The sequence below is a fragment of the Malaclemys terrapin genome, chromosome 1 (assembly GCF_027887155.1).
Source record: "Malaclemys terrapin pileata isolate rMalTer1 chromosome 1, rMalTer1.hap1, whole genome shotgun sequence".
In the NCBI taxonomy this organism is placed as follows: Eukaryota; Metazoa; Chordata; order Testudines; family Emydidae; genus Malaclemys; species Malaclemys terrapin.
In genome coordinates this window covers 210,910,024-210,927,867 of record NC_071505.1, presented here as the reverse complement: position 1 = coordinate 210,927,867, position 17,844 = coordinate 210,910,024, and the positions used below count along the sequence as shown (strand labels likewise).

Genomic DNA, 17,844 nt, shown 5'->3' with positions numbered 1-17,844 from the left:
CCAACTGGTCTCTTCTAAGTCAGCTCCCCACCAGTCCACTGTCTCCTGCAGAATTTGCGAACCAAGCAGAAGTAGTGTGACATCTGTTCTGGATTGTCGGAGAAGAAAGGTCTGGAGAAAACACAATTTTAAATACATTTTTATGGGACATAACTAGAGTTATCAAGAGGCCTTGAATGTTTACACTAGTTTGAACATACATTTGCACCCTAATATATTTCCCTTTAGCATAACGTGTGGTAGGTAGTAATGTAGTTGGATTTTTGTGCCTTTGATAAACTTTTGGAGACTCTGGGGGATAAACAGTAAGAAACTCTTATATGCAAATGAATATTTGAAAACAGCGGTGTGAGATGCAGAAATTCCTGTTACTCTAACATTCTGTTTCTAATTTTGTGTTTCTTTCAGCTTTTTAGAAGTTTTAATTAAAGTAAGGAATAGACACAATGATGTGGTTCCTACCATGGCTCAAGGGGTGATTGAGTACAAGGAAAAGTATGGCTTTGATCCGTTTGTTAGCAGTAACATCCAGTATTTTCTAGATAGGTTCTACACCAACCGCATCTCTTTCCGTATGCTTATTAACCAGCACAGTAAGTAATTGCTTTGTTTTTCAACTTGGAGGAATACTTGGTTGTTGCTTATAAACCTAAAATGACAGCATTGATTTGGCATTCCTCGCACCAATGACTAATTTTAATATTCTGCGGTGAAGATGGTAGATGATATATTGTGACAATTGGTTATTTAAGTAGTGCAGTATTTTTGAGGGTATCTAGAAATTAATTTGAACCACTAAGCAGAATAACAGCCCTGTATTCCAAAGTGATAGGCTTGCAGTGAAGCCCAACAGTTCTGTTTTGTCAATGTGACTACATTTTTTTTCCCCACCCTGTTAGCAGATACAGTGTGCAAGGTGATGTATAAGGTATTTTTAGGTACTAGTAAAATAACTACATCTTCTCTGCCTACCAGTCCGCTCTGTAGATTTGACACGTTTCAGCATCAGACACAAAAAAGTCTTCCACCTTTTTAGTTTTGTTGTGTTTGAGTAGTGTTTGTTCACTGTGCATATTTTAAGAGCTAAATAGTTTCCAGCAAATTATGCTGTCTCCTGTTGTTAATTCACCAACCTCTTTTTTTTTCTTTTCTAAAAAAACTATATTTCTCACCTGAGATTTCAATTTTTATTCTTCCCTTTATTAATCAACACAGTAGTTCTGATTTTCATACTTTCCCTCAAATTAGATGCTCAGGTTTGTACCGTTTAAGTATCCATTGTTAGTATTCTTCTTGTAGTGTGAAAGGAATTACTTACATAGCTCCCAGTAACCAATATTTGTTGCATTGCAAAGTTAAGGTCAATCTTGTGATCTCTTGAAGTGTATATTTGCATCATGGGCTCTAGGGTTTCTGTCCAATATTTTTCTGTTTGTGACATCTTAGAAACATGGGCATACTACATATGGTACGGTTATATATTAGGAAAAACGTTAAATCCAGGGTATTTTACTAACAATTACATATGTATCTAGTAACTCTTATTTATAATATGACCAGTAAAAGGTGTTAACTGCACTAGTATAACAAGGCTAAAAAGATTAGAATATGTGATACAGGAGGGCCAGGGAGCAGTGGAAAGTGGTAGAAGGGAAGTATATAAACCCTAGGTTAATTAAGGCGTGGTTCCCTGTAGACTAGGGAGGGTTGCTACAGGTTAATTGGAGCACCTGTAATCAATTAAGGCCCTGTTAGAAACCTAATAAACCCCCCTGCTTCAGGCAGTCAGAGGGAAGGAGGAAGGAGAGAGGACTGGAGCTTGGAGGTGTGCTGTTAGACTTGGAGGAACAGAAAACCGGAGTAAGGGAGACCCTGCCCCAGCAGGGGAGGGACATTCCCTCCCCCAGCATTTAAGGACTGAAGGTACCCCACCCAAGGGAGAAGAGGGTAAGAACCTGCAGGGTTTGAGAGGGGCTGGAACTCAGAGTGAGGAGCAAACCCAGACCCCTCCTCCGCTTCCCTCCTTTACCACCTTCCTGGGCCACTAGTGGGGCCCTCGGTGCCCCAAGAGCAGGGGTAAGGGATGGTATTTTAGCTCCCCCCCACCCACCAAGAAAAGCGCAGGACCCACCATACTATATCGACCATCTTGTCACAAATAGTATATCCACTTAGCAATAAATCTGGCCAGACATAGAAACAAAGACAACAAAGCTAGATAAATAAAAAGGCCCCTCTTAGAAAATAAATGTTAATAATAAATAAAGGTTTCATCCTATCAGAGTTTGTAGGTCTAGTCTAAACACAACAGTTGCACCCGTTTAACTAACCGTGATGTTAACTGGTTTAGTTAGCTGGTGCAACGTTGAGTCTGGACACTCATACCAATTTAAACCTGGCTTATATAATTACTTTGTACAAAGTTGCAGCAGTTTAACTAAACCAGTTTAATATTACACCTTTAATCAAACTGGTGGAATTTCTTTGTGTAGACAAACTCTAGTGATCCGGCCTTGATTAGTTAAGGGCAAATGGCTCTCTTAAGTGTTGAAAGAGAGATGGCTAGGACAAGTTTTGAAAACAGAGGCTTCATGTAATTTGGCCTTGACCCCTACAGAATTTTATTTCATTTATTGTTGATGAATGGATGCTAAGTATTAGAAACCTTTTATACTTACAGTTCCTACCTACTGGGACCTTCTTATTGTAACATCCTCATTATTGTAATAGCTGTGCACTGAGATAATTATATGAATTCATTTATATCTGTACTGACTCTAGTCTATCCTGAGAACTATGAGACTTTTTCTCTTTCTTCTGGATAGCCATAAATGGACTCCAATGCATTCATTTCTCATATCATATCAGATATTGCAAGCTATAATTACTAAACAAAGTGTTTTCCCTAGAGAGAGGGCAATAGTCTTGATCAGGGACTGACATTATGGTGAAGTATCTTTTTGCAGCGTGAAACCGAATCTTTTCAACACATTATCTGATTTAACTTTTTTATGTTGTTTTAAATTTAATAGCCATTCACTTAACTGTCAACTTTTTTCCTCTTAGCACTTCTTTTTGGTGGAGATACTAATCCTGCTCATCCCAAGCATATTGGAAGTATTGATCCTACCTGTAATGTGGCTGAGGTAGTAAAAGGTAAGGAGATAAATTTAATATTTGTGTTATGTTTCAAACCCCAATTTACAGTTATACATACATAACTAGTTAAGGTGTCCAAGACAGAAAATATATTTCCATTTAATTAAAATTTTAAAAAACCTCCAAGGAATGATACACATTCAGTTGCTTATAGTGGGGCCATAAAAATATCAAAGTTCCTAATAATATTAATAATATCTAGCTCTTACAGCACTTTTCATCTGTAGATCTCAATGTACTTTATTTACAAAGAAGGTGGGTACAGTTATCTCCTTTTTACATATCGGGAAACTGAGACAGAGGTGAAGTAAAGGCTTGTCCAAGGACACCCAGCAGGCCAGGGGCAGAACTAGATCTGGAACTAGAACTCATGTCTCTGTGTCTTAGCCTGGTGCTTTATCTACTAGATCACACTTTCCAGTGGCCTCAAAATCCAAAAATCTGAAACTAGTGGAATGTTAATATAGCTACAAAAAATGGAATTATAACTTTATCTTGTACTACAAGGACCGATTAAAGTTTTTTATCGTTTTATTATGTTTGATGTGGTGGTTAAATTATTTTGCAAAAAGTATTTAAGAATACATATTCTACTTGACATCCTTTCTAAAGGAAATCAAGGAAATATGTAATCATCTGTTCTTGTACAATTATTCAAGTAAGGCTCTACAATAAAGAAACAAACACCATAAGAAAGTGAGGTTATAATTACTCCTGGGGGAATTCTGTTGCACTGCGTGCGCGCATAATTAATGAGCCATACATAATTTTAATTTTTTTGTGCAGAAAAAAGCTTCTACTGGAAAGTTGCTGCAATTACAACTTTTGCTCACCAGAGGGCTCTATGGCACTAGAACAGAGCAGCCTCCCCCACCAGTCCCATCAGAAAATACTGTAACTTCACTGGAAAGTTGCTGCAGTTCTGCCTTTTGCCCACCAGAGGGCTCTGTGGAGATAGAACAAAGGGCAGCTCTCAGCCAGCTGGGGAAGAGAGAGTCTGCCTTCTTCACAATGCCTGTCCGGCGATGTCAGGAGACAGGGGCTATGGGGAGACAGACAGCGTGGTGCTGCTGGGGGATCAGACAGGGGCTCATAAGGGCTAGTGAGGGAGGACAGACTGGGGTAGGTGCTGAATGGGAGTGGAGGCATAGGGCCACAGAGGGAAGGGAGGTGCAAGGCCAGATAGGGAGATGAGGGTGTCTAAGTCGGAGCACGGAGACACATGGGAATGGTGGAGGGGGTGCAGGGTCACATAGGGACAGGGGGAGGCTGAGTGAAGGCACAGAGACACATGGAGATGGAGGACAGGAAGAAGGGGTGCAGGGACACCTGGGGACAGGGGAGGAGGTGCAGAGCCACATGGGGATGGGGAGAATGGATGTCTGAGTGGGAGTGGAGGGACACATGTGGACAGGAAGTTCAAGGATACATGGGGGACAGGGGCAGATGTGCCTGACTGAATGGGAGAGACTAGAGGTCAGCCAGGGTCTGTATGGGGGAAGCTCCTTAACAATTCCTCCCCACCCCTCGCAAAAAACCAATTCCATACTTTTCCCACCCATACCCAACAACCTTCCAAGTTCACACCAGGCTCCTTCCCAGCAATTACTTCCCTCTCCCTCAAGTCCGCTGTCACCCGGACTCCCCCCAAGCCTTTGCACTGCTTCTGAGGAGTGCAAGAAATATATTTCTGTATTGTACTTTAAATGAATTATTAGTCAGAGTTCTGTATTAATAATCCTGAATCTTTTTTGTTGTCTGTAACAGTACAGACATACTTGCTGACAGGTATTTTGAAATAAATGATCAAAAATAATTGAATCTGATGTGATTATATTGTGGTGTTTTGAAAAATAAAATATGCAGAATTGAAAATATTGTGCGCAGAATTTTTAATTTTTTGTTGCAGAATTCCCCCAGGAGTATTACAATACAGGAATAATCTTCAGATATTTAGAAACTCTTGGCTTTTGTCTTTGGGCACCAAGCATATAGGGAAGTTTTGATGTAACTGTACACCTTGTCACACAGTGTTGCTCCCATGGAGTGTGCGTGTGTGTAGACACACACACACACACACACACACACACACACACACACACAAATGTTCCATATGCACATGAATAAATGCACATGCATATGTGTTCTATACACATACATCTGAGCATATACACACACAAACATTGGGTACCTATTAGTGTCGTATGTGTATGCAGTGTGTGTATCTGAATTCTCAGTTGATACATTCTCATGTCAAGACATATTGGCCAACTGTGCCAGGATGTAATCTAGTGGAAGAATATTGGGCCATATGAGAACTGATGTTGGGCATCAAATCTTGGTCTTTAGTTCTTGGGTTGACAAGGGCTATGAACATAGTGGAAGCAGAAACCATTTTACATCCATGAGAGGAGGTATCTCTTCATGCTGTTCTCTGTTGATCTGATTTCCTCCATATTAAAGAGCAAAACTGATTGCCTCTAAGGGAGTGTGCCCACAATGCTTTAAAAGAGGGGAGAAAAATGAAGAAAATAGTTGGAGGGAATCCTTAGTGCTAGGAGAGGGTATTATGATTCTTATGAAGGAAGGAGAGAGACCACGTGAGAAACTAGTGGAACACAAAACACCTTTTTAAAACTATGGAATCTATCCATGTTCGTACTTGAAAATTTTATTTTGATATATGCTGTAAAATACGTAATTTGTGTAAGCAACAGTATAAAAGTTCAAGTATATTAAAAAGGAAGAAAAAGGACATGCTAAACCCTACAGAACAAGTTTGTTCAGCAAGCCTCTAATACAGCAGAATTACAAAGCATTTTTTAATATTTAAGTAGCAGCTGCCTAAATATATATACTAATTGCATAGTACTGATTGCAAGTGGAACTGTATTCAAGCAATGTGATACTTTATTTCACCCTTTGTTATACATTTGTGTATCAGTTGATGTGTCTGTAATGTTTCACTTAGTCTTGCTGCTTTATAAGCATTTGAAAATTAATATTAACCTTATCCCAGTTTTGCTTTTGGAGTAAGTAGTCTATCCCTAAGTGACCTCATTTTTATTGAGCTTTTTTAAAAGCAGTTTTTGAATGTTTGGTGAAACCATGTGAAATGTAGTGTATGAATTATAAATAACTATAAATTACAAAAAGAAGAACAGGAGTACTTGTGGCACCTTAGAGACTAACAAATTTATTAGAGCATAAGCTTTCGTGGACTACAGCCCACTTCTTCGGGTGCATATAGAATGGAACATATATTGAGGAGATATATATACACACATACAGAGAGCATAAACAGGTGGGAGTTGTCTTACCAACTCTGAGAGGCCAATTAATTAAGAGAAAAAAAAACTTTTGAAGTGATAATCAAGCTAGCCCAGTACAGACAGTTTGATAATAAATAACTGTCTGTACTGGGCTAACTTGATTATCACTTCAAAAGTTTTTTTTTTCCTCTTAATTAATTGGCCTCTCAGAGTTGGTAAGACAACTCCCACCTGTTTATGCTCTCTGTATGTGTGTGTATATATATCTCCTCAATATATGTTCCATTCTATATGCATCCAAAGAAGTGGGCTGTAGTCCACGAAAGCTTATGCTCTAATAAATTTGTTAGTCTCTAAGGTGCCACAAGTACTCCTGTTCTTCTTTTTGCAGATACAGACTAACACGGCTGTTACTCTGAAACCTATAAATTACAGAACTTAAGAATAAATTATAAGAGTTTGCGTTATTTTGATATCAAAGAATTCTAACCCCATAGATTCAGATTTTCTTTCTTTTTTATGAAGTCATTGCAGTTGCAAATTCTTCATAAATTAGTATTTTCCAGTATACATAGTAATTGGTGAAACAGTTTATTTTTATCAGTTAACGATGGCTGCCTTATAAGAAGTGCTGTTTTGTGCAGTGTGTTTTCAAGATAGCTGTTGTGTGCATTGTGTTGCAATTTTTTGTCAGCAGGTGGAGATGTGGCATAGATTGCCAAAGCAGGAAATATAATCAAAATGGATTCTTGATGTTCCTTTGATTTTGTTTTTCTGTTCTAAACCACTGTAATTATTGATGCCATATTGATGAGTCTTGAAATTTAAGCTACTGTATTACAACATTTAAATCTAACAAGTATTGATCACTTGGGCATGGCTATATAATCCTTAGTCACTTGAATCGTTTTGTTATAATGAGACAGTAGCACCACTAGTTAAAGATGAGACTAGAGTTGATGAATAATTATTTTTTGATTCAGTGGCTGAACTGAAAAATCAGAAGGGGAAAAAAAAAGTTTCAGACTGAAACTTGAATTTATTAGTTTTTTCTTGATAAAACAAAAAACTGATTTTTTTTTATTCAGATAAAATGAAATATTTTAATATAAATTTGAAATGATATTTTGAAACAAAATGTTGATATGAAATGACATTTTTGAAATTTTCATGTTGGGGTTTTTTTCCCAGCTAAATCTATTTGCTGAATTTGACCCAAATTTTCATAGTTTCAGTGCCCCTCAAAATGCATTTTCTTGGGAATTTTACTATTTGCCAAATAAAGTCACCCACCTCTAGTTGAGACTAGCTTACTGATTTTTCTAAGTGCACTAAAATCCACATGTTTATTTGTTGAAAGTTGCTGTGTCTTGAAGAGGCCTGGGGGCAGGATTAGTGTTCAAATGACCTCATATTTTGACTAAGGGACACCCCAAATAATCCACCAAATCAAAAAACTAACATGCTGTAGCCAGTGAACCTGAGAAGTACCCATGTGCGGTGAGTTTGAGCTCTTCCCTAGATTTCAAAGAATGTATATTTTGTGCAAAGAGTCATAGCAATGTAGGACTGGAAGGGACCTCAAGAGGTCTTCTAGTCCAGTCTCCTGCATCCAAGGCAGCACTAAGTAATAACTAGACCATTCCTGACTAGTGTTTGTCTAACCTGCTCTTAAAAATCTTCAATGATGGAGATTCCACAGACTCTTTAGGCAGTTTGTTCCAGTGCTTAGCTGCCCTGACAGTTAGGAAGTTTTTCCTAATGTCCAACCTAAACCTCCCTTGCTGCAATTTAAGTTAATTGCTTCTTGTCCTGTCCTCAGAGGTTAACGAGAATATTTTTTCTCCTTCCTTCTTGTAACAACCTTTTATGTACTTGAAAACTGTTATCATGTCTCTTCCCCCTCCCTCCCCCTTTTCCCCCCACCCAGTCTTCACTTCTCCAGACTAAACAAACCCAGGGTTTTTTTATTTTTCAATCTTTTCTCATAGGTCATGTTTTCTAGACCTTTAATCATTAGTTGCTTTCAGCCTGTACTCTGCATGGTCTTCTTCTGGAAGTTGTGCCCTGAGGATACAGTTTCTGGTTTAAGAGCCATGTTCTGAAATCCACATGCTTAATCAGATTTATGTTAGAAGCTGCCAAGGAAAATTGAATTAATTAATTAGAGGGAAGATGAAAGACTCTAGTAAGGAGCAGCATTCGGTTAATGTAGTCGTGATGCATGCTTCTCATCCCATTTCTGACCAATGGGGATAATACTCTCAGCAGTGTCAGTGTGATCAAAGGGATTGCTGAGGCTCAAGATATGCACCCAGGATAGAGAGCCCTGTTCTAAGGACTGGTGTAAGGTTGACATTGTAACACAGCAGTAGGATACTGCCATTAGTCAAAATAGTAACTTACATTAATCATGAAAAATAAACACGGAAAACACATTTCAAGTTTCTACAATAACTTAAGCTACACACCCCAAGGGTCCACACCTATTACTTTCACCCTTCTAAGTGAGTTCTTCAAGTGCTTTTCGATATGTGTTCCACTCTTGGTGCCCACGTTCCCAGTGCTCTTGAGATTGGAATCTTTTGGCCAACAGTATCTGTTAGCCCAGGCCCGTATTGTAAGTGCCCTCAAGCCTCCCTCCTGAGAGCATAACATGTCAGAGTGGGACCAACTGTCTTTGAGTTCCTTCTTATTGCCCATGGGTGAGACACAGACTTGCAAGCAATATGTTTTACTTTTGCACACTTGCATAGTTAATTTTTAAATTTGTGTAGATAGTTTCTTTTAGAATAGTCATAGTATAGTTTTGTTAGTAAAGTGTATGTTGTTAGGTTTCTTTTCAGGTAATGCTTTTAAACGCTTTTTTCTGTTATCTGGCACTGGCTCTTCAATCTTCGCGGCTGAACAAACATCTCCAAGCAGTTTTAAGTATTGCTAAGTATTGTAAACAAGACAGCTATACCGCTTAATTGTGGCCACTTAAAATGTTTATTTGTATATTCAGTGAGCAGCACATCATGAGCAAATGTTCTGTTGGTTGTTCATTTTCATAACAAACTCAGAAAACAAGAGAAGCTCACTGAAATCTTTTTTTCTCTTGGATAAATCTGAGACCAGCCTCTGATCTGGGTAAACAAGATCCATCCAAATCTGAGCAGTCTTCTTCCAAGAGTTCCTTGGTAAGCACTGGCTCTGCTACCAGTTCCTGGGATCCTGCCTCTTTGATACATGCTACAGCAATTTCTGCTTCCCAAGCTGCACTAGAGGCTTCGCACAGAGTGCACATATGGTGTCTGTAAGGGTTGTCCCCAAAGAAATTACAGTGACTCCTGCTCCACCATTAGAGGAGTATTCCTTTTCCTTATCAGCCTCAGACCAGAGTATGGAGGCTTCTCCTAATGACTCCTGAGTCTATTATACCTCAGTCAGAGAATTTAGTGTACATGTGTATCAACATAGACACAGGAATTATAGGGAGGGATGTTCTATCTGGTATTCCCCAATCCCCTTTTTGGCTCCATACACAGTTCGCCTATGGACCTCACCCCTGCCTTTACTGGGCTCCTGGGGTCTCTCCAGATGTTAGAAAGCCTTCCTCTATCCACTCCAGAGACAAATTGCCCTCCCCTGTAGAGTCTATGGGAGTTCAACCTTAGTAGCTGCCTAAGCATCTCTTGACAACTAAAGGCCTCTGACGAGTAAGATCACGCTACTGATGTCACTCTCGCTGCCATTTGTTCATCAACTGATGAGGCTGTAGTTTTGACGCCATCACATCCAGATAACTACAAAACTTTTCAGAATCTCGTCAGAAGAATGGCTGAAACATTAGAGATGCGGGTACAGGTTGTACATGAAAAATCGCACACGTCTAAACATCCTGCATACTTCATTATTGGAAAGACTGGCAATGCGTTAATGATGGAAGAACATGCACACATTTTGTGACAGATATCACCCAGCATACTGCCAATGTCAACGAAAGCTGATAGGAGGTAATAAGTTCCCTCTTTGAGATCTGAATATTTTTATGCTCACCCTACACCTGGATCACTTGTGGTCACTGCTGCCCAGGAGCGTATGAACCAGCAAAGCTTCAAGTTCATGCCAAAAGAAAAAGAAGCAAGGAGTATGCTTCCAAATTCTTCCAGTCCTTATCATAGGCAGTGGACCTCATCTGGTGTTGATGGCTGTGGGAATTAACCACGATGGAATTGGGTGGAGGGTGGAATAAGAGGAACTCAGTCTCCCGCGCTGGGCCATAATATTTATTGTCTACCCACTTGTAAGTAGCTGCCAACAACGCTGAGGTCTGCCAAATGATTCTTGCCAGGTCTAGAATGGCCTCGTTTATAGTAGAGCGATCTTTGAAGAAGAGGATGAGTGGAGTATGTCAAAGACATGATGGTGGGTGTGCTTAACTTCCTGTAGTGATATTTGGAGAGTGTCCGTCACTCTCTTTGCCACGTCCTGGAAGAGGCAAAAGTCATCCACCAGAGATAGCAGGGGAAGCAGACAGCCTTATCTGGGGAGGAGGATATGTCCTTGGGGTCACTTCTTCCTCTACAGTGCTCTCGTGTTCCTCCATGATTTCTTCCAGAGGTTCCAAAGCTCTGGAAGCCACGGCTGAAGAGGTGTGCCTTGAGGGTTGGACTAGAAGCTCAAGAGGCATGGTGGCGATATACAGCCCAAGATTCCCAGTATTACTACTGTTGATATCGGGCACTGTAAAGAGCCTGAAATGAGTACTGTGATGCCACCTCCTCAGGTTCGCAATCTGAGACCTCACTAGAGAGCGGAGGAACATAAGGGGGCAGTCCAGAAGACTTCTGAGCCGGGCAAAAACTCATGAAGGTCTTGGCACTGAGGAGGCTCCAGTACATCTGTTACACAGAGGTCCCTAGAGTGTTAGAATTCCAGTATTACCGACTGACTTGGTGCCATTGGTGGTACTGGGAGGGATGGAGATCTTGTCCATACTGGTCGCTTTGGTGCCTAATGAGGTGTTGATGACAGTATCAATGTAGGATAACTTACCAGCAACGTCTTTTTAGAGGAGTGCTTACTCATGTCCTTGTCCCTTGGTGCCATTGACTCAGTGCTTGTGCCCATCGGGACCATGGGCTTGTCTATGGTGCCTGCCACTGAGGACTTTCATGAGCCATGGGTACTGGTCTGAGAAGATCTTGGTGCCGTCGGCACCGAGTGTGCCAGAGAGCATTTGCGGCTATCTCAGGGTTCACTATAAGGACTTTCCACTCTCTTTTTCTACTATTTGTGAGAGGAGTCAATGGCTTGTTTCTTCAACCCACAGCATTTAGATGTTGAGGCCTGAGGGGAAGTCTCACATTTGCTAGGTAACTCGTGGCGCGGGTCTGGAGAGCCAGTTCCATGAAGATAATCATCTGTCTGACCAATCTGTCCTTATGAGACCGGGGCCTGAGTTGCTGGCAGAGACCACGCTTTTGTTGAATGTGTCCTTTCCTAAAGCAGTGAATGCACTGGGAGTGCTTGTCTGTGACAGGGATCGTTTCTTTGCAAGAGAGGCACTTCTTGAAGCCTGGTGACCTGGGCACATCCCCGTGGAGGAAGGGAAGGAAAAAAGGAGTGGGGGGAAAAGTCTTTTATTTTTTATTTTTTATTTTTATGGAGAAAAGGTAAGAAAAAGAGAAAAATTAGAACCACAACTAAGAACCAGGAGACTAACTATAGAGATGCAAATTGAAAGTAATGGTCCTCATGGACTGTGAATAGCTCTGTTTCTAGCCAGGAGCGGTTGAGAAGAAACTGAGGGGGGTTAGCCCATGTGTGCTGACTAGCCTTGTGGTAGGGCGCAAGGGGAGACAGCGCATGTGTGGGCCTAATGGACACTGCTACTGAAGTTCTCTGATCAGCAGCGCAGGCATGCAAGCACACCTACAGTGAAGCACGCGTAGGGACACACATCTCAAAGAACCATTGTTAGTGCACAAGGTGAGTAACTTCTTCATCCTTTGTCCACACCAACTCAGCCTGGATGCTGGCTGGTTAACCAACATGGAGAAATCTTGATCCATTTTGATTTACAATAGATTTGTTTACATGGCCAGGTGGGGGGGAAAAATCACTATCTGAGCGGAGCAGCATCACCTCTCCCTCACAGTCTGATATTCCTACAATTTTAGATTATCTCCTCTCATTAAAGAGATTAGGGCTCTGTTAGCTCTGTAAGAGTTCACCTAGCAAATATGGTTCAAAAAGAACCACAGTTATGCAAGATATCTTTTTTCTTCTTCGAGTGCTTGTCCACACACTCTCTCTCTCTCTCCACTCCTGGTGACTTTCGAGCAGTAACCGCCAATACAGGATTACGCTAGAACATCACACCTTAAAGTGACTAGGGTCCTCGAGGGCTTAATGCATGTGTTCTCTCCAATATATGTGAATCTCCTTCCTCTTGGGACCTTAATGTGGTTTTAGCTGGGTTGATTTTTGGGGCTGAGACTGGATAGAGAGGGGTTGGCTTTTGAATACTTAGTAGTGATTACATCAGCTCACAGGAGAATTATAAGCATTCATGGCAGGCCTACTGTTTTTCACAAGGACAAAGTTTCTCTGAGACCTCCAAAACTGTTTGCTTACATGTTTTTCTTTCACTCTAGTGACAGTAAAGTGAAGCTACACTCTCTGAATGTGTTAAGAGCACTCTCTTTCTATCTGTCTAAAACTAAAGCCTTCAGGATCTCATCTAAATTGTTTATTGCCTTTGCAGAAGGGATTACAGGACAGGCTGTATAATCCAAAAATTATATAAATGGGTATCAGATTTTATAAAATATTACCAGTTAGCTAGATTAGAGTCTATTGGTCAAGTTAAAGCTCACTCCACAAGGGTTCTTGCCGCTTCTTTCAGAAGTGTCCTCATTTCTGAAATTCGTGGAGCAGCCACTTGGAGTTCTATGCATGCATTCCCTAAACACTATTGCCCTGTAAAGACATACAGAGCAGCTGCCCATTTTGGCAGAGCTGTATTACAATCACTATTCACATAGACTCTGAGCATTCACTTCTTAGCATCAGGTTACTGCTCGAAAGTCACCAGGAGTGGAGAGAGAGAGAGAGTGTGTGGACAAGCACTCGAAGAAGAAAAAAGATATCTTGCATAACTGTGGTTCTTTTTGAGTTGTATTGTCCATATGTATTCTGTGACCCGCCCTCCTTCCCTGCTGGTACGGAATCCTTTAACACCTGGATTCTGTTTTGGCAAAGGAAGTAAAAGGCAGTTGGCCCTGCTCTGTCCTTTTATGCCCTTGGAAGTGGGGGCAAGAACACACAGGGTGTAAGCATGGGCCAATGGAAGCTGCTGGCCAAAAGCTTCCCATGTACACTGAGAGGATTATGTTGGACCACATCTCGAAGAACCACAGTTACTGTAAGTAAGGTAAATAACCACAGGAAAAAAATGACAAAGGGATTTGAAGAAAATGTAAGCAATTTAAAAAAAATTCAGTTGCTTGACCCTTTTTAAAATAGTCAGAACAAACCGCAAATAATATAAACTACTATAGAAAAATCAAGCAATGCACAAACTACAATAAATATTTTTAAATGATATTCTAACGCAAAAGAGAATGTTTGTAGGATTTTTTTTTTACCCCTGTTAAAAAGGAAATCCTGGTGCAACCATACCTATGGTGGTACTACTGAACTATGATAATATTGCCGTGCCATATTAAGGCCAAGGGTATATACTACTGGCTGTGAATTTGGAGTCATTTGGGGAAAGGGTTCCATGGATAAGCTCTGCCTCAACTCCCCCAATAAGGAGTTCACTTTATTATTCAAATTTCTTTAAAACCCACTTGCATAGTGTTGTTGCCTTGAAAATTGGTATTCCACAACAGAAGCTAAGGTAGACGGGGAGGAGAACACTCATCGAGATGAAATCATCAGTTAACCCCTCTCAGAGCTATTGTATCAGACCGTATTCATCTTCATCTGGTCTCATTCATCTGAGAACATTCCATTGAGATTAATGAGCATCTTAACACTTTTGCAATTCCTGTGTTGAAGAGTTTTGTGCGCAGACCCCTCATTCTAACCTAGCCCCCCAAATCGGAGTACAAAGTTTGGGGCTTCATTCCACTCCCTTTTGCTGACTGCAGGTGATATGTATGCTCCTCACTGCCCCCCTCTTCCTTCCTCCAAGTCCCTCCAATCCTACCAGGGGTACGAAGGGGCCAGGAGGAGAGCAGAACTGAGTGAGTTGAGTGGCAGTGAGGTGTTCCCAGGAAGCCTTTGTACTCCCCCACCACAGGTGCCCTGAGCCCCGCACTATCTCCACTTATTCAAAAAACAAGGGAAGTTCACTGGCTAAAAACTTCATAAATTCACATTTAAGGTTGGCCTATAGTGCCTTGTATCCTTCCAGAATGTCAAATTGCACCTGTGCTTAAATCTCTTAAATACAGGGTTATGGTACACACCAATCCCACCCTGCAATCTTGATTGTGCCTTCTTTGAGCTCCAACGTCCCCAAACGTATGTTGTGTAACATTCTATCCTTCCAGAGGATTTGAAGCAGTGTGGCAACACAGCACGTGGATACAGTAGGAGAAACTGTCAGACTGTATCTTCTCTAAATAAAAAACAATTGAGGGCAGGCTTAGTGAACAGCAGCTAGCCTATACTCAACTGCTTTCACCTACTCTGCTTAAACCATCCCAGAGTTGCCAGAACTTGTAACCCACCCTTTGGCCCAAGGCAAGATGACTGTTGTTTGCCTCTACATGCACAACCCATATAACTCAGTACTTCCAATAGTAAATCCTTTTTTAAGATAATGTGCCCTTTCTTGGGGATGGGAACATAGATGTACAGTAAAAATAACATGAAAATGCACATTGATTTCAGACTTGTAAATCAGTGCCTAAAAAGTCAGATATCTGCTTGCAGCCTTGTTATTCTAAGATGGTGAATGAACATTGCTAGCCTTTTTGCATAAATGCAGAATTCGGGATAAAGTATGCTGCTTTATTCTTTCACAGATGCTTATGAAACAGCTAAGATGTTGTGTGAGCAGTACTATCTGGTTGCACCAGAGTTGGAAGTTGAAGAATTCAATGGTAATAGGAAGTTCATTTTATTTTAAGTGCTCTATGAAATACTGGGGAGGGGGGTATATAAGTTTAATAGAACAAGTATAATTGCTAGCTGTTGTTTAGTCAATAGATAAGATTTTAAATTGAGTTACAAAGATCATATACAGAGATGTCTCTTTCCTTGCCCTCCTAATTACTCTCCCTTCTAGGGCAGCAAAGAAGTTAATTAGTTAAATAAAGTGATGCCAGTGGTAGGAGCACCCTAACATAGAGGAGCATTTGTTTAATACTTGATGCTGAGGGGAAAGTGCTGCATGATGAATCAAATATCACTTCCAGCAGCTGCATTTGCTTTCCTCCGAGTTACCTTGTGTAGGTAATTACCAGGCCTGATTCTACTTATCTTCTGATATGACTGCATTCTGTGTTTAATTGTGAAGTATGTTTTCAAGTTCTACTATTACACGTTTGGAAAGTGAGAGAGAACATAGTTATACAGTTGTCTTTATTTGTTACAAATTCAGCTTACTACAGTAGATGGAGTGAACTGTGATACCACAAGGGGAATATGTTGAAAAAACTTTTTAGCTAACTGAAGTTTTATTTATTTCTAGCTAAAGCTCCAGACAAGCCTATTCAAGTAGTCTATGTACCCTCACATCTGTTTCATATGCTATTTGAGTTGTTCAAGGTAGGTAAGATTTATTAATGCTCTGACTGTAATTGCATGTTGTAGTCAAGATTCTTCTCAGCCATAATGTTTGCAAAAAAATTCTTCCTCGTGTTCTCATATTTTTTTGTTTTTGAAAGTTTGGAGTGATGTGACGAAAGTTAGCCCTTGAGCCCTTCCCTAGTGCACACACTTCAAACACTCATTTACACTCCAGTGATGGCTGTGCCCTTTTCTGCATTTGGTTAACTCAAAACAGCTTGTGGTAAAATTTCTAACACTAACCTTCATGGTACAGTACAAGACCTTATCATTTTGCTCAGGATTTGTGCCTTATTGGATGGTTTAAAGGCTGGGATATTTGGGTGGGTGCTAGTTTTCCTCTTGAGGGATGTCAGTTTTCTTTTTGAATGGTGTAACTTTTAAAAAATCGTTTACTAATTTTCAGAATAACTGACAAGTTAAACTGTAAAGCAGAGAGAATAGGAGAGACATTAAACTGCAAAAATTGTATGTTTTGTGAAATAATGTGCAAGTTCCCTAAAAGGCATAATTGGGCACATTTTATAAATTAAAGAAAACAAATAAATTTAGTAGAAAACAATGTGGAGTTTTTCCAAAGAATATATTTTTCTTTTTGTGTTCTCTGTTAATGTGCATGTACTTGATTGCTATCTTTCCCCTGTCCGGTCATGAGCTATATGATATATGACTTTCTCTAAGACAGAGTTGGTGCCAATTTATGGAGTGATGCTGTAGATGTGTTTGTAAAGCTATAAAATATCATTCATGCACTAATATAAAAGTCAAACACACAGTAGTAGTTTTAAGTGGTGTTACATTTGTGATGTACTGTGAGTGCAAATTGCGTTGATTAAATGACTGCAACATAACAGTTTTGGTGTGGGTCAGGCACATCAAGGCTTTACTATACTTGCACTTGCACTTGTCATTTTCAAAGTATAGTGATTTATATCATCTTTATGACTAATACAAGTGTTAATTTCTGTACTGTGGCGGTGGGCAGTCTTGGTATATTTAATGTAGAAATACATTTCTTTACAGTAGAACCTCAGAGTTACGGACATCTCGGAAATGGAGGTTGTTTGTAACTCTGAAATGTTGGTAACTCTTAACAAAACACGGTTGTTCTTTCAAAAGTTTACAACTGAACATTGAGTTAATACAGCTTTGAAATTTTACTATGCAGAAGAAAAATGCTGCTTTCCCTTTATCTTTTTAGTAGTTTACATTTAACACAGTACTGTACTGTATTGTCTTCTTTTTTTTGTTTTTGTTTTGTCTCTGCTGCTGCCTGATTGTGTACTTCCAGTTCCAAATGAGATTTGTGGTTGAGTGGTCAGTTTGTAACTCTGGTGTTCATAGCTCCGAGGTTCTACTGTATTGTTTTGTGCTTTATGGTATTGTATCCAATAGAAATATTAAGTTACTTACATTTTTATATTGTAATGGTTTACTGTAATAAATTGATCGTTGACTTGCTGTCAAGTACATCTTGAGTTCACTCAGGTATACCCTCTTCTGCATCCATGTATACAAATTTAGGGCAGTTTTATTCACAAGTTTTTCAGAATAACACAGTGAAAATGTATCCGATTTGTACATTGTTACTAAAAGTATTTATGGTAAAGTTGAGGTG

General features: G+C 40.0%; 1 protein-coding gene across 1 annotated transcript in view; it reads left to right on the top strand.

The window, feature by feature from the left end:
* PDK3 (pyruvate dehydrogenase kinase 3) overlaps positions 1 to 17,844 on the top strand; it is an 86,459-nt gene that overhangs the window by 54,347 nt on the left and 14,268 nt on the right. Inside the window, exons 4-7 of the mRNA XM_054005942.1 lie at positions 409 to 593; positions 3,067 to 3,156; positions 15,461 to 15,538; positions 16,129 to 16,205. Of these exons, the coding sequence (XP_053861917.1) occupies positions 409 to 593; positions 3,067 to 3,156; positions 15,461 to 15,538; positions 16,129 to 16,205 (430 nt within the window). The remainder of the gene's footprint in view (positions 1 to 408; positions 594 to 3,066; positions 3,157 to 15,460; positions 15,539 to 16,128; positions 16,206 to 17,844) is intronic.